The 23,332-nt window shown below is 39.9% G+C and overlaps 1 protein-coding gene across 2 annotated transcripts in view; it reads left to right on the plus strand.

The window, feature by feature from the left end:
• Positions 1 to 171: 171 nt before the first annotated feature.
• RAB2A (RAB2A, member RAS oncogene family) overlaps positions 172 to 23,332 on the plus strand; it is a 45,708-nt gene continuing 22,547 nt past the window's right edge. The window contains exons 1-4 of one of the 2 annotated variants that reach the window (XM_069779395.1): positions 172 to 362; positions 456 to 589; positions 10,536 to 10,607; positions 14,305 to 14,372. In XM_069779395.1, the coding sequence (XP_069635496.1) occupies positions 544 to 589; positions 10,536 to 10,607; positions 14,305 to 14,372 (186 nt within the window). In that variant the 5' untranslated portion in view covers positions 172 to 362; positions 456 to 543. Of the gene's footprint in view, positions 590 to 10,535; positions 10,608 to 14,304; positions 14,373 to 23,332 lie in introns of both variants that reach the window. The other variant, XM_069779396.1, reaches the window with a different exon arrangement.

Here is a 23,332-nt window from a genome sequence, read left to right on the forward strand (position 1 = left end):
CGCCACGACCCCCGCCCTGAGGAGTGCCCCGGCTCCGGGCCGCCGCCTCCCCTCAGCCCCGCGGCGCGGCGGGGGCGGGCCGGGGGCGGGGCCGGCGGCGGAGCCCCGCCCCCACGCCGGCGGGAGGCGGCGGCGGCGGCGAGCCCCGGGCCAGCCGCTAGCTCAGCACTTCCGGGTCGGGGGCGGGGCGGGGCGGAGCGGAGCGAGGAGGTGGGCGCGTGACGTTGCCGGAGGGCTCCGGGGCCGCTCGGCGCCTGTTATTGTTCTCGCCGCCCGCTCTTCCCGCCGCCGCGTCTGCCTTCCCCGGCGCCTCGGGGAGCGGCGGGAGGGCAGTCAGCGACCCAGCGGGCCCGCCGGCGGAGGTAGGAGCGAGCGAGCGAGCGGTTGCCCGCGGAGGCGCCCGGCGGGAGCGGGCCGCCGCCCGGCGGCCGTTAACCGTTTGCACCTCTCCGCAGCGCGAGCCCTGACAGCGGGGGCGGGGGCAGAGCGCGGGCGTCAGGAAGGAGCGAGCGGGAGAGCCGGCGAGCCGGGGAGCGGGCGGCCATGGCCTACGCGTATCTCTTCAAGTATATCATCATCGGGGACACAGGTAAGCGGCGGGGGCGGGGAGGCGAGGCGAGGCCGCCTCGGGAGAGCGGGGGGCGGGCGGAGCGGAGAGCAGGGCCCGGCTCCCCGCTCCCATTTCCGCAGTGCTGGCGTCGTCGACGTGGTGGCCCTGCGCGAAGAGGCGGCTCCCCCCCCCCCCCCCCCCCGCCTCTGCGCTGGGCCCCGCCCGGGGCCTCGGCCTGCCTCTCGGCGGCTCCGCGCCCGGCGGCCTTGGGCCCCGCCGCCAGGCCCGGAAGCCTGACAGCCGCCTCCGGGCCCGGCTGACAGGCCGCGGGGCAGGTCGGGCTGTGTCACGCCCCTGGCTGCGGCATCCGAGCGGGGGGGCGGCGGGGGAGAAGGCGCTGTCACTGCAAAACTTGCACCTGGGCAGTGCCCTTTACTTGCATCCCCGCGGCAGTGAGGCCGGAGAGGTGGCACGTCCCGCAGTTTTGCGGCGAGGGGCCACCGAGACCGCTGCTGTGAGGTACCTTCGGCTCGGGCTGCAAGGATGCCCTCTCCAGCCCCGGCTGGAGGTGCTGTAGCAAACAGTGTCAAGACGTGCTGTCAAAGGAAAACTAAAGCCCTGGCTCTTTCCTTCTCCTTTACGGGGACGATTATTTTTTTTCGTTTGTCTTTTTCTTGACCACTGCTTTCCCAGATGCTTCAAGTTGCTTCTGTGGTCTCTTCCTCACCCATTTGCTTGCCACTTTTTAAAAACTTGCTGCGTTCAATTTGTCATTGGCTGCTGTGTAACAAATAATAACGCTTAGCGAATGCTGCAGACGTAACCGTATGCTGATAGGAATTGCTATTTGAAGCCCCTTTGCCAGTACATTCAGCGCCTCCTCAGCACAGTGTGGATATGAGTAGCATGCTTTCATCAAACTGTTGTCAGGAGAAGGTAACTAACATAGTTAACTACTGTACCTGTGTATTGTGCATCTTTCTTGTTGTTTTCCTCATACCTGAATAAATGCCTTCTTTAATAAGTTTGATGACACAGCTGTCATTTTACATGCTATTCTAAGGATACCTGCATAATTGTACTTCGTACCTATGAACCAAATTATCTGTTGCTAGACTATAATTATACATTACAGTCGCGTAACACGTGAGGTTGTTAAATACGCTGGATGAAACTACTATGTGATTCTGTCTTTTTTTAAACCTACATTTAAACCCTGGAAGCTTTTTTAGGCTGCTGCAGTAGCAGCTGTAGTACAAATGAATATTAAGAAATGTATCACAGCTATAATGACAGTGTTGGAAGCATTAGGCTGTAGATGATAAGCAAAAATTCTGATTTTTCTCAAGTATTTAGGTGAGGGACAGCTTGTTAAACCAGAGGACAGGAGATTACCTGCACAGATTCAGGGGAAGTAAGAAGAAGTTTGTCTGCCCAGGGTGATGCAAAATGGTAGTGCAGGATTCGGAACAAGTGGCCAATCCTGGTGCATCTCTGAAAACTATAATCATTAAAAGTGGTAGAGATGGCAGCAAACAATGGCTTTGGTACATTGATCACATACTGATTAGATTTTTACAATGAAATGTCCTCAGTGTAATCATCTGTGCTGCACTTTTGCATTTAAGCTGCTTGAAATGTGAAATACAGAGTGGATGTGGGTCACTTCTGAAGTTGTTTCAGCTGCCTTAAGAGCCAAATATAGGAAGAGTGAGACAGAAAAAGGAAACAGAAGAAAACAGCTCACTGTTTGTGTTTTGTTTTTGTTTTTTTTTTTTAAATTCCTGTGGCTTTTATTCAGAGTTGTTACAGGAAGCTAATTAAAACTACTGCAATGATCATTCTTGAAGTGAATTGAATATGCCAATAGTGGTAAGTTGGTTTTGCTTTTATTTAGATCTCCTATGAGCTTTTTAAAGTATTCTAATATAGCTAGTACTGAAGAGTCAATTTATGTTGTGCACAGTTGTTTGTTGCCAAAACAGTTGTGATGGTTTAGGTGTTACTACTGTTCCTCAGACCAAGGCAGTTGAACTCACAGCTCTGCTGATGGAAATTAGGAGTGGATTGGGATTGTCCTGTTCAGTTCCAGTGGTGGTCTGCCACAGTGTTCCGACCAGTGAAGATATGCCACTGGCCTTGCAGGCCATGTAATCCTCATAGCGATCAAGAAATTTGTCTCTGGGGCTTGATTTAGAGTCTTTGGAAATGGATCAACTGCCTTGTGACTCAGCAGTTAGTTGTAAACAAACTGTAGGAGAAAAGTAAGACAGCATCAGCTGAGGACAGATGTTAACATTTAGCTCCTCTTCCTTTTCAGCACTACAAAACAAAGTGGGTTATGCGAACCATAAACAAACCAACGAAAAATCCTTGCAGTTGTACAAGACACTTGCATGTGTCTTCTCTGAATTGTGATTCCACATGCTTTCATCTACTTAAACACAGGAATTCAGTATGATTTTAGTCTTTTAAAATGACAGCCACAAAAAGTGACTGTGCAAGACTACAGCTCTTGTCCCCTTGCATTGCTTGGTTCATTGGTCATTGACATTCAGTGACTTTTTCTTTCACTGGTGCTTCAGGCACAGTAGCTTTATGAACATGGGATGGATTCTATTCTGGTTGTTACATTTTATATATTGAAAAAAAAAAAAAAAAGTTTTTTTTCTATCTAGTCAGAACTGTTTTAAGATCTATTTAGTTTTCTGTTGTGGGAGAGACCTGAAAGGGCATGGCTGTCTTCCAGGTACTCAAACAACGTTGCCATAAATCTGGGTGGCTTTTACATTGTATCAGTGGAATTTCATGGAGTTGGTATCTTTAAGAGAAAAATACAAGTAGTATGGAATACTGACTGCTGTGAGAGTTAACCAGGAAAAATCATCTGATCTGGATATTTCCAAAACATTATAGGAGTTTGCAGATGCATTTAGAAGCATATGTGGTGCATTCTGCTTAGGGCTGTACCTTTGCCTTGTGGCTGATAGTGTCTGTTTCATGTTGATTGCTGGTAGGAGTTGGTGTGTTCTTCCACTCTTCCCTACACATCGGCTTTTGGCCACCAGTTGAAGTCAAGATTGACTTTGATCTGAACACTCTTAGCACACTAGTATTGCCTGTTTTGGCAGTTGGTGACTGAAAGTCTGTCACTTTTTTTTCTTAAAAGTTTTTCTGTGTGATGGTGAAATCTTGTTTTCTGCTTAAATGTTTTTGTTACCAGCAATGTACCACATAGGAATAAACTGGGAATGATACATAAGATTTCTGTGAGGACTAGAGCTAGAATTTTTTTTTTTCCCTGAATATTTAATATGCATTAAACAGGATTTTCTTATGTTACAGTGTATTTACTAGATTCTACCAGAGAATGCTACTGAACTTTAGTATACCTGAAATACCAGTTTTGCAGTGGTCCAATTTCTTGCCACCAACATAACTTGTCAGTTGTATCGCATCTAAATGTCTCTCTATGATCGGTGTTGCTGCATCTTCCATGAGCAGGTCTGTCTTCTGCTTTTCTTGAATGTGTTAGTTCAGCAGCCCTCAGAGCTTCTTGCATAATGAACTTTCACTTGCCTTTCAATTTCAGCAGATGGTTGCTGGTTGTAAACCAACAATATCTCAAAGTTATTCTTATTAGGGGAAGATGATGGAAGAAAATATAATTGCTTGGTGATCTAATTCTCCTCATTCTCTAAGCTGTCTAGAAAACCATTTCACTTGAACTAGGAGGTTCTCAAATGTTGAAATTTGAACAATTGAATTGGCTTTATTTTTCAGTCCTCCTTCTGAAATGTTTCTAGTGTCATTGCACTTTGTTCTGCAACAGCAGCTGTTACTACCTAGCAATGTGCGTGCCCAGAGCCTCTTGCCATTATTTTCTACCAGTATGTAACAATGCTTCTTGGCTAAACAGGTTTTCATCCCACTAGAGCTGGTGTTAACACTTCATGATAGCTTGCTCATACTGAAAACCAGAGTACTGATCTGCACTACTTATATCTTGCTTTAGGACCCTTTCAATGTTACTTTCACCCCTAAAAGAGCAGATATTAGGCGTTGTATAAGTACATCTTAGCCTCTTAGAAGTAGTTAACTAGAATTAACAAACTGTAAGTAGATGCCCATACAGATGGTTTCATGAGACTGTTACTGTGTACCCTCATACTAATGATAATCTTTAATTTAAAAAACCCAACCACCACCACCCCCCTAAAAAACCCCAACAAAAAAATCGCTAACACCACCCCACCCTCCAACCTTGACTAAAACCATTTTATTATGAATGCCTGGCAGTTTTCTAAGTCTTTTGTGATCATCCAGGACACAAAGAGGTTTCTTACAGACTCATGTAGTTTAATTTTGTTTGGAAAGAATTTTTATTTATTTTTAAAACCTGCAGTTAGCAGTTGGGTAGTGCCGTACTAAATGAAATGTGATAAAGCTGAACAGCTCCTTTCAGTTTGTAGATCTGCACTAGTTTTTATGTAGGAGGGAAAGCTTACATCATTGGCTTCAGATACGCTGTTGTAAATAATTTACAGCAATGTTTATTTAAGTATTGAAGCTGAATCATCTTTGAAAGAGTTAAAAAGCCATTTTTATGACATTCCTTTTCCCAGACTTATGTAGTCATGGTGAAGGATTTTGGAGGCTATTTTTCTTCCCTTCTTGTCCATGCTCACGTTGGTATGTGAAGTCCCTTTGCTCTATAACTGACAGTTTGCAATTTTGTAGTTTGTCCTTCCTATTAATTTAAATAAAATTTTCCCATTTGATCACAGAGTTTTGACTAACGGATAACTGGCTTAAAAGAGGTTAAGAAAAATCTTTGCTTTAGGTTAATGTCTCATTATGCTTAGGCCTGTGAAAGGGCATTACTGCACTTTGTTGGGTTGCATAAAGATGCTGTGGTTGGAAAGGAAGGAGAGAGGGAATGAGCTGTGGGCTGTGATAAGCAAAGGGCTTATGAAACATCTGGAAGCTGTGCAGACTACTAGAAAGAACTAGAAGTACCTCATAAGCCAGGTTAGAGGTATATATCTTGACATTTGTACTATTTAATTACCTGGTTTAAATCTGAGTTGGCTTTAAAATCTATGTTGTTTGAGACTGTCCTTAGCCTATTTAAAGATTGATTTTTGTTTGTTTTCTACAGGGAGGTAAGAGAAGCAGGAAGTTTGTTTCAGCTCATTTGGTATTGGGCCTTTGGTTTCATGGGCAACCAAGCTGACATAGTTGATTACAAGTAAAAGGAAGAGGTCTTGGTTCCCTTACCTTGTGGTGACCTTCATAGTTTACCATGAGCTGAATCAACCTGCTAACGCAGTAGAAAACTACCTACTTTGGGGGTTAACTTTTTACTTGGTGGCTGAATCAGCTGAGTTGGCCTGGGGTCTGGAGTACTTTCAAAGGAGGAAACTGGACCTAGGGGGATTGGTGAGAGCAAGATATCAAACGGGCAGTGGGTCTTTGTCTCTGTGGGTGGTGAGCTGATTGATCACCCTGTCTTGTGAAGCAACAACAAAAAAAATAGTTCCGTAAGATGGCCGAGTTAATCCAGTGTTTATCTGCTGCCGAAATGGGTGGACCTGGTTACCACTCCTTGTCTCAGCTATGAGGTTCTGCTTCTTAGCTGTCACCATCAGTGCTTGTCTCATCCTTCAGAGAGCCAGTTCAGCTCACAAAGATGGTTTAAAAAACAAAACCAAACAAATGGTTGGTATGGTCGGAAAAGTGTAAGAGCAATTTTGAGTAAGGAGGTAGAACTGTGGGGGAAGGAGGGAGTCTACTCATCAGAGGCAGCTAGCAGATTAACTAAAGATATTTGTCTTCAGAATTCAGTTTTGATAGCCAGGCTGGGATGACTACTACTGCAGTTCTTTTTCTCTGTCACCTTTCTTGGGCTGTGGTGGTGCTTATGTGAAAAAGTAAGGAAATTATCTTAGTCCCCTGTCCCCCCCTTTTTTGAGGCTTTTTTAGTTTTGAGCTAGATCAGCTTTCTAAGACAAACAAACATCAGTGGAAGGAACACTGAGTTTTGTCTAGTGGTAAGAAAAGCCTGGAAGTTTTCCTCATGTTGACAGTAGTGCACCTTTGACTTTGCAGCTGATGACTGAACTTTCCTTGTCCTAGGCACAGGGAGTCACAGGAGCTGGAAGGGGAGAAGGAAGCAAGTCAGCTCTCTTAGCAAAAGCCATTTAACTGGCTTAGCTGTATCATGACCTGTGCTGTGGTTCCAGAGCTGCTTTTAATTGCCATGAGTGCAGCCTGCTACTGAAAAGAACAACCCTTCCCTTTGCTATATATTTTGTACCCTAGTCTTATGCACATACTAGTGTGTTGGGTGATTGTAGTTTTATGCTGGGTCTGTTTCTTGGTTCAGCTCATTGCATAACCTTATGAGTGAGAAGGGAGAGGTTACCTTTGCCACTGAGCTGTTCTGGCTTGCTGAGCAGTGAAATGAACACTAGTGTTGATCTGAGGAAGGGAGGTGTTGGAAGCGTGGCTGGGCCAAGGTAGACAATAGCAAAGCTCTGGCAATGCTGTGCCTAGGGAAGTAGACTGCAGAGCGGCATCCAGATAAAGAGGAAGCTGTTAAGGGAGGCAGAGGAATTTGGACAGCCAACTCAGGCTGCTGGTTTGAAAATCAGAGCCAGAGGGTAAAACTACTGTAGTGCAAGTTCCACTTCCCATCACTGTTTGGGTACTAAGAAGTGATGAAGGGATCCTAGAACAGGCACTTGCAAAGAAGCATGCTGCTGCTCTGTGCACATAATCCATTGTTTTAATTTGCTCTTAAGCAAGAGCTTTTGTTTACTGTGTTTGTTGTTGAAGTGTATCCAAGCTCTGCTCATTTCTTGTTTTAAGATACTAAGATTTTTTTCTCTGGGGGTGGTTTATCTGAACCTATATTAAAGTAATTGTGGCAGTAAAATGGAGAATGAGTTAATAAATAACTGAATCTGTCCCTTTTGTGTTCTACAATTGACTATCATAGGACATGCTCTACTTTTCCTAGAGTGTCTGCCTTATTTCAGGTGTAAGATTTATAGTGCTAAGTGACTGAGATACCTGGTAAACAGCAACTTCGCTCTTAGAGTTAACCAGTGTAGTTACTTTAAACCATCTGTATGCCATGGAATTAGCTGTCATGCAACTGTTAATTGATCTTTGCAGCATCTGTTTATGTCACAAGGTGGTAAACTGCTCAGGAGTTCATATACAGCTCCTGTTCCTGATACAGGTTGCTGGCTTTGTCTATGATAGCGCAGTCTGCTCAGGCTCTGGAAGTGAATGGGCCACAAGCTATTCTCGTAAGAACTTTTCTGTTACAAACTTGCAATGTCTTAAAACTATAAAATAAAAACAAAATATTACTATTAAATGTAGGCAGTAAAATATTTGTAAGTACTATCTAAAATGGATTATAACCTAAATTTAACAGGTACTACAGCTTCGTTTGCAACTTTTTGAACCTCTTTTTCAGTCAATAGCAGTACAAAATTTAGGGACTTCCAGATATTTTTTGCTAGAAGGTTCTGAAGTAGCAGGAATGGCATTAAACAAACTAGTTATTTCTTCTGATTCTGTGTGTGAACCCATCAGTCTGTGGTCTGCTCCTAAAAGGCCTGCTACACAGAAGTAACTACAGGTGCAGTCGTCTTGTGCCAGTTTGAGACAGGGCTTGCATCTAAGGAGCTGTCCTTGTCTGTCATCTTCGCTGAGCTGATGCTAGTGTTTGTATATTCTCCTGAACCAACAAGCTGGTCACCAGTCTTACAAGAAGAAGAAATAGCAGATTGCCATTTGAGAACTAGTGCTTCGACACCTAATCAAGTGTCACTTTGTTGAGTAGGTTTTGAAATATTTTTCTAATGTTTGTAAGATTTGTGCAGGAGTATTGGATAGTTTTGAGGTTCTGGTTTATCCAATGATACTGAAATCACTTTGTAAGGTTAATGGCCAAAGCTATTCTACATTCTATTTCTGGTGTGATTTATAGGTTGTTTTTTTGTAAGTGACATGGTGATTATGTTCTGTGATGGGGCAGCTATATTTCATTGGTGGTATAAAAGTTTTCTGTATATATAAAGTGTTCTGTAAGTAGAAGAATTATTGATATTTTTAAGATCCCTTAGAGTTTTGTGTTCTCTGTCCCAACAGCTCCAGTATTCTGCTTGTCCCTTCTCCCTGTTTCTTTCTTGCCTCCAGCACTCTCCCCCATTCCTCATCCACTTCTCTTATGTCCACTAATTTTGTCAGACAAAATCTATACCTGCTTCCAAGCTGCTTGTGTTCTGACAGCTTGCTATCATAAGCCAGAGCGCTACAGAAAAGAGATCTGTTAAGGCTGATGCTGCAAACTTTGCCTTGGGCTGTAGTTCCATGCCGCTCTAAGCTGTTGATCTGCTGGTTGCTGCATTTCTCTTCCCTCATTTGAACTAACTCTCATGCTTGTCTGACCCTGCATTAAGCCATTTCTGTTTGCTTTGTCAGTCTTATCGTCAGATTCGCATGCTAACCCAGTGGACAACTGAAATTGCTTCAGAATTCATCTAAGCCATGTGGAGAAATGGGCACAAACATGCAGTAGGGAAGAGAGTGGGGATAGCAGCACCAACAACTGGCTTAGGCTGCTGGAATTGCTGCATCGCTTGGGATATATTCGTCTCAGAGTGTCATCAATTTGTCACAACTTGTTTTGTGACAAAACTAAATGCAAGTCTCTTATTTCTGTTAGATTTGATTGAAACTCACCGCTGGTCTTAGCTTTTTAAGACCAAAACGACAGGTGGGCAGTGATTACGATTGTGTAGGCTTTGTTTCCTCATGAAACCATACTAAAAAACGTTGCTGAATTTAGTAGCAGAAAGATCAATGTCACTTTATGCAAAATTCTGGTATGCATACCTTGTGTCTTGCAGTATGGTTCTTTTCCTTATCTCTTTGTTTGCTCTCTTTTATTACCAGATATGTCACTTCTGATCAGCTGTTGCTGACCTCTAGTGTGTGGCTAAAATAGCCTTATCTTGCTGGACAGATAAAGTACAGCAGGAACTTGAATGCTACAGTATTATATGTTATGTGATAATGGTTCAGAGTTTAAATGTATGTAAACCAAATGTATGACTGTCAAGTTTTAGAAGGCTGAAAATGCAAAATTTAACTGAGCAGAACAGGAAAAATGACCCTCCAAGTAAAAGAACAAGGAAAGATTAACCATAAAAAGTATTACCTTTACAGATCTAGGTAGTCTGAGTACTCCTATTGACGGCATTAACTTTTACTTCTCTGTGCTTTCACATACAGAAGAAATTGCCCATTTGCTGACCAGTGTCCATGTAATGTGAAGTAGTTAACCCATTTGGGTTGGAAATCAGGAGGTCTGAGCAGGACAATCTTTGTGTTGTCTGGCTGTAATGTGAACTCAGCTGTTGCTGTTTTGCTTGGACTATTTTTTGGCCTGTTGGGAACCAGTGGGCAGTAGCACATAGTGGTTTCAGCAGCCATGTATGTACTTCTCTTACCTCAGCTGATAAATTAGGAGTTAGATGGGAGTGAGGTGCTATTAAGGATCTAGTTAGGTTGGAAGAAAGCTGAAAGTACTGAAGGAGAAGCAGATGTAGGATTGTGAGGAGTAGCAGCAAGACTTGAAGTTACTGTGGAGAGGATGTGAAATGATACTTTGAAGGTCTGTTAGGAAACTTTTCTGCTGAATTTGAAAAGCAGAACTACTTTTTCAAAAGAGGACTTAATTTTTGTTCAATTTTTGAAAATAGCTGCTTTGACTTTAATGTTTCTGGAACTTTAAAAGCTGTTGTGTTATGAAAAGTTGCATACACTTCAAAGTAGGTGAAATCTAGTATCTCAAGTTCCAGCAATGAATTTTAAACAACATATAACATTCACTTAAATTAATTTCTGTTGGTTCATAACAGATTTTAATTTGCTTAAAACTTCTTTCTTTTCTTTTTTTTAGGTGTTGGGAAATCATGTTTATTGTTACAGTTTACAGACAAGCGGTTTCAACCAGTTCACGATCTCACTATTGGTAGGTCTCTTTTGTACCCCACAATGCTAAAGGTTAAGCAGCTAAGGTACCTACCTCAGCGTGCATTTGTGAGTTTGTTGTACTGCAGTAATGTAGAATTTGTGTTGTATTAAGGTAACAGTGAATCTTTAGCTGATGAATATTTGTTAGCTAATAAAGCCAAGTGGAGGTCTTTTTTTTTTCTTATTGGGAAGGTGCAATCTGAAACAATTTTAAAAAATCATAGCTATAGTATCTCAACTGTCTCTTCAGAAAAGCTAAAAACTGGGCATGGAAGCAGAATTGGCCAAACTTGAAATGCATTGATGGTAATGCAAATGGCAGATTTTTCACAAGGGAATACAATATTAGCCTAGCCACAGGACCTTGAAGAGAAGTTACAGATAAACTAAAGCAAAGTTAACCTTAAAGATGAATAAACAGATTTACTGTTTGGGAAGACTAACTTCTGGATAGAGAAGGATTGAAGTGTGATGGTATTCCCTGTTTGGAAGGGACAGGGGTTTTTCTTCCTACTCCTCAATTGGATGTGGACCATTTGTGTTGGGTATGATTTGATATTTGTACTAGGGGAAATGAATACATGTTGACAGAAGGCATTGCCTCTGATCTAACTACAGTAAATGATAAACTTTTATTTATCTTTCCACACAAAATATGAGGAATAGTGTGGGAATAAATTGTTCTGTGGGCAAGCTTAGTCTTCAGATGAGTTTCACTGTTAAGCATAACAGATCCTAATCTCTGATAAGGTTGCAGAACCTTTGAACTTCTTGATGTTATTTCAAGGAACTTTTCAGTTCTAATCGTGATGAGCCTTGCACAAAATATATCCCTAGTCTCTATTTTTAATTTGTGCCCTGGAATAGGTAGGCTTCCTGTGTTTGGGAGTACTGAAATAGATGCTTGAAATATAAACAAATATTCTTTATGTAACAGAATGTATCAGGTGGTTTGGTTATGACTTCCCTTTCTCTCTTGACAGTCCTCCTGTGCCTTGTGTGTGGCTGTCTAATATAATACAAATTCTTAGGCTAACATCACTTCTCAGATATTTCTGAGGTCTTGGCAGCAGATAGGCTGGCTGGATAAAGAGCCTGAGTTCTTTAGGGAGGCATAAATTATTGTCATCATTTCTTCTTTAGGCCTGCCAAATATATGACACCTTATGTATCACTTATGCCTTTGGCAGCCCTGTCACATCAGGAAACTGATAGGCTGTAGGAAGAAGCTTCACCTCAGCAGGGTGGCCGTAGTGCCAGTTCTTTGCCTGGCGTATACCTAGCTGAAACCTGGGAGCGGAAATTGAAGCTAGTGGGATGAGGAGGTGAACCTAGATAGCAACATAATGAGGGATGTAGGAATGGAGCATGGGAAGCTGCTTGGAAAGGGGAAGAAGGGTCACAAGCTGGAAGCAGCCTCCTTTCACTTAACTGATAGGGCATGTGTGTGTGTTTGGCCAGGAGAATGGTTCTCCCAATTACCCAAACAGATTTAGAAAGACAGAGATAAGTAAAGAACATGGGTTCAAAGTCATATGAATGCCCATGCAGGGCAAGATGGGATGGGTTGATGTTACCTAATGCACTTCCAACTGATGATGTTAGAACTCCTGAGAGTCTATAGATTGAATAAAAAGGCTTGTGTTACATAGCCTAACTTTTTCAATATAATACAGTGATTTCAGCCTATGGGAGTGCAGATCTGTTTCTGCTGGGAGCAGCTTGGGAGAGGAGAAGGGAAACTGATATTGGACATGTGGAAAAAAGACATTTCATCTAGAGTTGTGCAAAATTCAGCCTCAAATTTTAGTATAGCTAGCCTAAAATGTTATCTTTAAGATTTAAGAAATTCAGAGAGAAACTTTACCTGTAATGAAAACAAGGGGGGGGGGGGGTGTTGAATGCATAGAAGCAGGTATTTTTCTGTGTTTGAGCTACGCTCAGAATTGTGCATAACTGTGAAAGTACTCTAAAAGAACTTAAAATGCAACAACCATCTCCATTTATTTTTCATTTGGGAATTGAAGTATCTGTTATTAAAAGAAATGAAGAAAGGAGGGAGAAGCTGCATGATGCAGTTGCAGGGGGAAAAAAGCCTAACCTTCCTGACCCCCCCCCCGCCCCCAACCAAACACAACAACAAAAAACAAACATACACAAAAACCCAACTGCAAAAAAAAAAACCCACAATGTTTGTAGGTAGATGTGGGTGACAGAAAACACTGTAAACATTTATTTGGTTTGCCTGTTGTCCTTAGGACGTGCCCTTACTGTAAACCTGAACAGCTTCTATTCCTTAAGAGAACAAACTTATCAACAAACTGGATGTGTTGTTTCAAATTCAGAATTTTCTCTCAGCAGATATTTTGATGGAAAAGGATAAATATCCTTTTAATTTTATGTGGTGTTGTGTGTAGAAACCAAACATTTAGGATGACTGCTGGATTTAAATCAGCAGCTCTATATCTGCATTTTGAGATGAAGTAATACCTGCAGCGTTGCCAGTTGTAGTAGTCCAAGGACCTTCCCCTGGCTTTGCAATCAACTTCGGAGAGCATTGTCATTAACCTGCTTCCTCCTTTCTGCCCCTCCCCCTCCATTCTTTCTATTTGTTTGCATACAGTTACTGCAAGTTATTTGGATGCTAAAGAGAGCAGAGTGTTCTTTGGCCCACGGCTTTTATTTGGCTCTGATATCCTGTGGGAGAGGAGAATGGTTCCTCCTTGCCCCCTTCCCCAAAAGTCATGCTGCAGAAAGCAACGCTGCACCCCCAAATATTCTAAACAAACTTTTGAAGAGATGTTTGGAATACTTCAAATCAGGGCTGCTTAGTTGGAAGACTTCAGTCCAAATCTAGACAGTGATCAATTTTAGACAAAACTTAACCTACCAGATCTTTATTTTTTTCTGAAATAATGGATACACAACGCATAGATTAATGAAAACTTGATAGCTTTAAATAAGTCCACTATCTCTAGGCATTTATCAGATTTTAACTACTGTAGTAATAGTCTCAATTTATGCTTAATTTACTGTTAAGGATCTTAAAACTGCTTTAATAGATGGTACAAAAGGCTGAGTTTTTTCCACTGAAGAAATTCCTTTTGTTTATTTGAAACACATTTAATTTTTTCCTTAGTTATTAAATTTGATCTTTAACTAGCTAGAATTTTGGAAGCACTTTTTTTTTCATAAAGGCAGATGAATTTTAATTAATAAAGTAATAAAATTTATCTTGTTGAAGGTGATATTTGTATGCTCAATAGAAAATTTTATTGATAAAGAATTTTAAGTTTAATTTCTTCTAAACTGGCTTCAGCAATCTGTCATTGGTAGAGTGCTAAAATAACTGTGACTCTTCCAATTTCCTGTTTGCATTCAAATGTACATGTTTTTGTCCCTTTGATCTGGACCTACTAAATTGTTTGGAAAACTTTGTAGGAAATACCTCCTTGGCACTTGCTCTAATTAATGCATTTTTAAAGCACTTGCAAAGTAACAGTTTTCTTCCTTCTGGAAAACTTTCCAGCTCTTTCAAGAAGCTGGAAAATTAACTAAAAGCAGATTGTGAAAGAGATTATTTCCTACAAATACAATGTTGAGTTAACTTAAACTTACCTTCTTGCTTTCATAGTAATTGATATTCTTCTTTCTGATATATGCTAATAACGTAATCTTTTGTAAAATCTATTCAGGTGTAGAATTTGGGGCTCGAATGATAACTATTGATGGAAAACAGATAAAGCTTCAGATATGGGATACGGTAAGTAATACATCATAGAAATTATTTAAACATATGGCTCCACTAGTTTTCCCTTTGTTCTGGTTAAGTTCTATCATCAGCACCAATGTGAGACTATGTACTTTGTCTTGCAGCTTTCTGTGGTTTCTATGAAGATTAAAAATTTGCTAAAATTTCCTTTTTTGGTGTGATGTACTCTTAAAACAGTGCAAATTTCTGCTGTTTGCACTGTAACTTTACTTCCTCAAGTAACACTTTGTCAGATTTGTAAGACTGGAATTGGTGCTGCCTCACTTTTTTGTGAAAGTTTTCTATATTATTAAGAACTTAGATTTCTCTAAATAGTCTTTCTCTGTGCATTCATGCAAGGTCTGGTTAATACAACATCCTGTTGGGAAATTGTGATATGTCTACTAGCTTTAATCAGGAATTCTCTGGAGGAAATGTTTGCATTTCCAATGTAGAATAAAAGATATGGCTCACTGTTTTCATAGAAGATGACTTAGGAACTCAAGTTCACTATAATCATGAAGATAGTAAATACTTCAGACAATCAAGAAGGGACTGGTAAAACCTTAAAGTTTCGAAAAGCCTACCAAAAAACAGACTTTGACTTTTGAGGGGGTTCAGGTTAAGAACACACATTAGCTGGTTTTTTTGTCAGTCACTTTACCATACAGCAGCCAGCCTCAACTTCTGTGCTTGTGATGCAAGGGCTTTAAGATGCTCATGCTGATAGCTATGTCTTTCAAATGTGCTTAACTGTTCCCTAAGGCAGGGTTGTCTGTTTCCTTTTCCAAAAGTATTTTAGGATGCATTAGGGACTTGACAGATACATGAACAATAGCCTCATGTATGTGTTCTTTTTGGTATAGCAAATGAAGGAAGGAAGATACATTCATATAGGCATGTCTACATACGTACATGTGTATATAAAAATGTAAACAAATACAGTATTTTAGCTAACTTCATAGGTAAGATCTGAAGTACCTTACTTATTTTACAAGTTCATCACTTGAAATGGCATCTAACACCTGTGCCTCCTTGCAAGTTCTCCATGAAAAGGTATAGAAGAATATGATCAGATTCTTCTTACTTCAGGCTTTTTCTGCCCTGGGCATTTTTACTATTAGAACTGTGGATTGCTGACTACCAAGGTGGCTGATCGTTTTTAGGTTCAATAGACAAGCAAATCTCTGCATAAACGGTAGCTTCAGAAGCAAACTTTTAGTATGTAGTATGACTACACAAGAACATATCTACATTGGTCCTTGTTTCCTAAAACTGGAACAGATTCTCTGTAGACAAAATTACTAATTTTACTGCCAATACAGCCGCTGTCTTTCATTGGCTTTCAAACTGATTTTGTTAATATGCTATTATCTGCTCTTTGGGTACAAGTGAACTTGAACTATTTTTGAGTAGATTGTGGTTTTTTGGTGCCTCTGACTCAGTAGCTCTTCGCAGTCTGGCTTCTTGAATGCGTGCAAAGTGTCTGATAGCCAAAATTTCAACAGAATTGCTTTTGTAAACTCTTTTTGAGCAGGGATTTTATCTGGCTAGCTTCTTAAGTAAATCATACATAAATTAAAAATACTCATTGAAAGCTTTCATACACTGAGTAGATTGTATGCTTGTGTTGTAGTTAAAAATTTACAAGTTGTAAGCAATGAATGACTTAGTATATTGGCTGTAATTAAAATTTTAACTGTATACAATCTGATTTTTAAAACACAGGATATTTCTATTCTAATCCAATCTTGGCTTGTAAGCATATCTAAATTCCACTGTCTCAGTTCTGATCTTGGGTGCAAATGTGTTGAAGGAATAGCAAAATAAGAAATATGATGAGGTAATTCTCAAGAGATATATTACTTATGAGTGTTAAGGTACACAAAGATGTCCATAACGATCAAGGTTACTATGTCTGTATTGTGTATCCGCGTTTACTGAGCATTTACTGAATTTCTTCATCTGTTAGCAAAAACTGCTAGCTGTTACTGGTGCTGTCTCCATATTTACTAAGTTGTAACAATTTCTGTTTTATAAGACAAAGTTCATCTTACACCTGTGGCTAAGGAAACACATGAAGTATTTATGTTTTCAGTTGGTGTTTACTGAGTCACAGCACCAGGACTTCTCTGATTTAGTGCTAGCCTTACATACCTTACCATCACTGAACAGGAAGCATCTTGAACAGAGACATAAGAAGTAGAGAACTGGATAAAATTTGTTTTGACTGCTTAACAATGAGCGAGGACTTGCTTTCTTAAGAGAATCACTTTAATTCAGATTTTTTCGGCCAGATATTTCTATGCAACAGTGCTCAGTTTGTGTTGTCTTCAGCAGATCAATGCACCTCCAAGGAAAAGTATATCTTAATAATGGGAATATATGGAAGCTGCAGCATACCTGACTGCAAGAGTATGTCATAACTTACAAGGGCAGCTGAAGCTAACAGTTGCATGTCTGTGAGATCCATTTGCGTGCTCTTCGTGTACCATAACTCAAGAATATTTGACTTTTTCATTAGCATCTACAGTTTGGATCAGGAGTGTGTTACGGAGGTTAGCTCTGCTTACTGCAGTCTGATTTTTCATGTGGGAGTAGTCAAACTGAATTTCTTTTGGATGAGGCTGAACTGGAAGATATGCTCAAGGAATGCATGTATGCCCATCGGAAATTGTAATCCAGTATTTGGTCCTGTGAGCTGGTAGTCTAGTAAAACTAGTCTGATGCAAAACCACACACACACACGCCACTCCCCCCCAAAAAACCCAAAACCCAACCTCCAAAAGTGCCCCCAAACCACCGCCAACAAAAACCCAAACCCCGCGTTACATGAAAGATATTTGGTGCTCAGTGTGACCATTGCATACTTAGCGTTAGGTGTTGCAGTCTTTGCTCTACTGCTGATCATATGTCTACACAAGCAAATAGTGTGTCCTGTTGTTCTCTCCCAGCTGCAGGCTGCTCCTGATCTCCCCACTGCTGGGCTCTGCAAGCTTGCTGCTATGTGTGCTGTGGCATGCCCAGGTTTTTAGGTCTGTGAGTCCTTGGGTTTCACTCTTCCTTTTTGATGCATTTAGGTCAGTCAAGGGGAGTGCAGGTATTGGACCAAATTGTTCATTTGTCTTGTCTGTCTTTAGTTTCTAGATTATTTCCTTTCCTGTGTCTTTAATCTTAGTAATGGCTTTTAATAGTTGGATAGACTGAGAAATATTTTTGTCAAAACTGGTTAGTTGGTAATTGCCTACTATGAGAAGTTAAGCTACTCTTTTGTGGAAGCGTGGTATTTGAGTTAGTGTCAGTTGCAAAAATAACTTTTAGGGAACTAGAAGTGGTCTACAGAGGCTGGTAAGGATCAAAATGACCATTCTGGGAGCTATTAAGCTTTGTGAGTTTAAACAAGCTGTGTAGTTGAGGTTAGTTGTCTTGTGGCAGTGTAACACTGAGAAATATTGAAATTGCTTCTCCTTAGAAAAACTTCATTGTTGTACAGAGATACTGGGCTTCTTACCAGGCTGAGTCAGTAGCCCTCATTTTGTTGTTGAGGGGGATGTTCTGTATTGTATTGACTGTTACTAACAAGTCATTGTTCATGAGCAAAAATTAGCAATAATTGAAAGAAGGAATTAAGTGCTCTCAGGTGCTGCAGGGGGAGAGATCAGTGATGATAATAAGTAATACTACTTATGTTCTCTAAATAAATTGGTATGAATAAGAATTTTTCCTGTGTATTTAAATACGATAATTTTTTATATCTATTTCTGCTTCATTGCAAGGAAATTGGTAATAAAAAAATGTTTATTTTTATTCATTATTATGTTTCTATAACACCTTAGCCTTGCTTAGACTAAGACTAGTCTTGTTCAGACAAAGACTATCTGAAATAATATTTCCTTTTTTACAGGCTAATTTCAAGTAATTTCTTGGTTTCCATATAAGTGAGCTTTCTAATTAAATTGACAGTGTTTTCTAGTAGTTGAGAGCTTGCACAAAAAAGTGCGTTTCTGTAAGACAGAAGACATAATTGTTGAAAGCATGTCTCTTTTCCCTAAAACCACAGTGTGACTTATCCATCCACTTTCAGATATTCTGAATATACTAATCCTTCTTGGAAATTCAGTTATTTTTCATGTGTGCAAACGCTTTGGATTTAGTAAAACCAAATAAAGTTCCCTTAATTCATTAAATGAATATTCACTTCATCTTAGTGATATTGACAACTGCTAGGATGTAGCACTCACCCCCAAGAGTTCTTAACTAATTGTCTACTTTATGATATTTTCTACTTGCTTTGGTAGTCAGAGCATATTTTTATGTTCATGGGCAATTGGTGAATTCTTCTACTGTATTTTTACTAATTTGACACTTTCACCATTGTGCCCGCAAGAATGCAGCTACATTTTACAGCTCAAGTTATTGACTTGGTGCTCATGGCCCCTCTGTTTTACTGCTGTGAAGTAACATCAAGAACTTAAAGAGGATCTGGTTTGGTTCCTGAAACTAGTTTGATCATCAGTTCACAGACTTTTTGCTGCTATGTGGGAGCATTAACTTATTTCTAGATTCATGGATCAGGGGGGAGTTTGTCCACTTAGTAGTTTGGAATTGCAGTTTGTGTAATAGGACCATCATCTGAATTTCAGTGCCAGTAGCTAAGTTACTGTTCATATCCATGATGGCACTTTAGGAAGCTAAGGTAATTTGATATGCCTTCTAGCTTAGTGTTCAGAAACCTTTGTCTGTCATGTGCTTAAATGTATTTGGTTATTGAAATACTATATTATTAGTATTTTATTTTCTGAGTGGTTATGGATTTCTTGTCACCTTATCTGTGGCTTTCTACAATAACAGAGCAAGCTCTTGCTTAGGATAAAGCCTTAGATGGAAAAAGGGCAAATCACTTCCTTTTGTCCATAGTGGAACTCCCATTTTAGTGAGGGTAGCTACTTAAAACCTAAAGGTTTCAAATATATTAATAACCTGAAATAAATCATAGGGGTACTTCTAATAGTTGATGGCTAAAGCTTTCTATTTCTGTGATGTGTTAGGAATTGCTTTGGATGTCTAAATGGCATGTATTCAACAACATCAGAAGAAAAGGCATATGTACAAATGATCTGTATTTAGACATACGTAGTTTCACCCTTGGGGATCTTTAGTCCTCTTGAAATTTCAGGTCTTATTAGGATGCTGACAGGGTTATTCTGAAGCAACATGTAACTTGGCTGAATCCTCCACATAAATTCTGACAGTTTCTTAAATTGTTACGGATTCCTCTTCATAAGTGTCTTTAGTTCTGTTCTTGTTCAGGAGCGTCTTTGCTGGAAAGCAGCAGGGTGTTTTGTTTTTTTTATTTTTGTACTACTCTTGTGCTTATTCTTTGTACTACATGCTAGTAAATCACCTTAAAATTATTTTTATTCTGGAGTAGACACATGATTGCAAGAAAGATTAATGCATTTGTATAAACAAGTTGCCATGTGACTAAAAGGTTGTTAATTTATTTATAACTTTCAAAACTATATTCAAAGGTATGTATTGCTCCTCTCTCTTTCTGGAACATTTTGTTCCAGGGATCAACTTGGTGGAGTAGTTCCCAACTGGCAGTTGTCATAGGTAGTGTGATACTTGTGTGAGTTTTGTTTCTCAGATGTCTTCTTAGTTTTCCATACAGCTTATGAAAGTGTAAACAAGGTTAAATGAGTAATAATTCCCAATGTGAATGAAGTGTTCTGTCACCGGGTTTGAACATACCATACATGTATGCCCCTTTTAAGGGTGAAGGAGTCTAGAGCTACTAGTTATGGTGCATTGCAGTTTCTCATTTTTCATGTAGATGTATACTATAAAGTTTCCTCCTAGTAAAAACTGTTGGTCAGCTTGGATGTTGAACGCCTGCTGGGATGTACTCAGATAACTCTGTCCTTGAAGAAACTTTCCAAATTCTTCAGCATTGAGAATAGAAAATTAGGTAAAATTAATTGACTGTTTTCTAGGGAGATGCGATGTTGTGGATCCTGTTTCATTATCTAACTACTTTCTTGTGCTGCATCATGGCTCTTTTTTTTTTTTTTTTCGCTTAGTTTATAGATTCAAAAATACACAGTTAAGGAACTTGCAAGGAACCCTTTTTGATAGCAAAGACTTGCCTGCACATTTTGCAACTGACACCTACGTGACTACACCACACACTTGGAAATGACACCGAGATTTCCTATAGGAATAGTAACACTTGGAGTCTTTTCTCAAATGTGCCACAGGTACTGTGTCAATGGTAACACAGTTATATAGCTTAAATGTTCCTGAAAACTTTAGTACAGGCCCTAAATCTCTGTGTATCTTAGTGACCTAAGGTGTTTGATAATGCTTCATGTTCTGCTTATGTCATTATTTTGATATTGTGTTTTGGTCTTGATACTGAGGTATATTTAGAGAAGCACATGGGATGTATGTCCATGCAGTTCTACAGTTCAAGCAGGGATGAAGATTTTTGTACTATTTTGAAGACTTGTAACTCCTAGAACTATGATAATATAAGTCTCTCCTATCAGAAAGTTTGTTTTTGTTAACCAACAGGATACAAATTGTAAAAGCTTACAGTCCAGAAAACAGCCAAAAAGAATGTTACTTAGATTTAAAACATCACTTGTTTATCAGAGCCCTACATTTTTTCATGATTAGTGAACTACTCCTGTCAGAGCTAGCACCTTTTTCTCTGAAGAGAGAGGATGCGTGTTCAGGCCTGTTCAGTATGCATTTATTGGTTCCTGTAGGTAACCTTGTCTGAGTGAGAGTTTCTACATGGGAAATAGCTGTCATGGTTTATCTGTTAGGAAAGAGATCTTCCTACTTCCACTGCAGTGTAACTCAAATGGGTATAACCAGGGGCTGCCTTGGAGCAAAGGCTTGTGTTGTCTGTACTAGTTGTAATATGGCCTTGGGAAATAACCTGTTTAACATTCATTTAGTGGCTACTGCCACTAATGTTCCCCACACTGCGCCCCCCCCCCCATGCTCAGCACTGGCACAGGTTGCCCAGAGAGGTTGTGGAGTCTCTACCCTTGGAAGTCTCAAAAGCCATCTGGACAGTGACCTGGGCAACCTGCTCTGAGTGGCCCTGCTTGAGCTGGGGGGGTGGAAGAGGTGACCTCCAAAGGTCCCTTCCTACCTCAACCATTCTGTGTTTCTATGAAAAAAGCTTTTTAATATGGAAGAGAAAAAAAAAAGGGGGGGGGAGTGCTGGATTTTGGGAAAACATGGAAGGGATGGTAAGAACAATGTTAATTCCACTTAAGATAAAGGGCTTTTCTCTGGTGTCAAAGCTGTTTTTAATTTATACTGAGCTTCCATACTGCTACTTCTGTCTGTTGCTCCTTGTAGCAAGTAGCTAAACTTGGGTTGGTCCTACTTTGTAAGACTGATAAAGTACAGTTATAACACACTTGTATTTTTTTTTAAAAAGTCGTCTTTGGCTAATAGCATACACTTTTTGGTTTTGTTTTTGTCTTCTTTGAAATAGCTTGTCCCCCTTTGGGGAAAAAAAAGTGAGGGGAGAGGGGGCAGAGACCAAATTGTCAGATGAAAAATGCTTAGAGTAATAATGGTACTAAAAAAAAGCTGTAGAGTATATTCTATATGCCTAATGCTGCTGTATTGACCTTCTAGATCTCTCATTTGGAATGATACTGTCAAAATAGACAGTAAATTATATATATAAGGTGTTTCTTACTATTTTATATATAATATAAAGTATATATTATATAAACATAAATATCATGGACTTTCTTTACAGAAACTCAGTTTTCTTCTGTTTAGAATGAAAGGGAATTCAGTTTGTGTTATCTATTGGTATGTGTAAGCACAAATTCATTATCGCTGTATGGAAGATTATATCTTCTTTGGAGAAGAAGGGGTAACATTTTCCACCCTTTCCCCAGTCTTTCCTTCAGGAAGCAATGATATTTCAATTTCATTGTGGGTAAGCGAGACACAATTAAAAATGTTACAGTATTTTCAGGATTTAGATACCGGACGTTTGTACGTAAGTGATTCTTGTAAGAACTCAAAGTTCTTACATTCTTGTAAGATCTGCTAGAACCTCTGACAATCTTGGCTGACCATGGTTAATTTACTCAGGGAGATGAACAATTTCATGTGTCAGGGTGGAATTTATGAAGGTGAAACAGGCAGTCTTAATGTGGTAGGCTAAGTCCACTTCATGTATGATTTTAGGCAATACATGGAATACACTGGTAACAATAACTTGTCTGTTGCTTAGTTAGGAGGAAAATGTTTTATGCATCTACCACGCACTTGAGCTAGTCACCACATCAAGAAAAAGTTGTAGAGCTTAGTGGAGCTTCTGGGTAGGGAACAAAGTATTGCTCTAAAAACTTGGGTTTTTACTATTCCTTGGTGCATTCTAGCAGATTGTCTGTGTTCTATTACCTTAGTTTACATGAAGATGCACTTGTACTCTTGGCCAAGAGCATATATGCTAGTGTATGCTTATCGTGTTGAAACTGTTAAATATATTGTCTTTTGTAACTTTTTCCACTAGAATGGCTAAGATAAGCTTATTTTCTTAAACTGAAGTAGCTGATTATTCTGGAAGATAAGGGTGCTTTCTGAAGACTGAACATGTTGAAACTTCTTGTGCCACTGTTCTTGTTCAATGACAGAGTCTAGATTAAGTTCTCCTTGAATTCCAGAAGACCTTATACTAAGAAAAGTACAGTAACTGTGAGAAGAGAAAGTTCTCTGTACACTAATTTTGTAGGTTGGGGCTGAAGAGTAGCTTACATTGATAAATATTTCATTCTTGCTTTTCATGGTTTTAAATCAGGGTAATTTCCTATAGTTCTGCAGATAACTATCTTACTGCATGTAGAGTTTTCTCCAGCATTAATATTAGTATTTCTTAATTGTGTTCTGTGTTACCTTTGAATTGTGCTAAAGCTTCTGTTATTACT

This window comes from Haliaeetus albicilla, chromosome 3, assembly GCF_947461875.1.
Source record: "Haliaeetus albicilla chromosome 3, bHalAlb1.1, whole genome shotgun sequence".
Classification (NCBI taxonomy): domain Eukaryota; kingdom Metazoa; phylum Chordata; class Aves; order Accipitriformes; family Accipitridae; genus Haliaeetus; species Haliaeetus albicilla.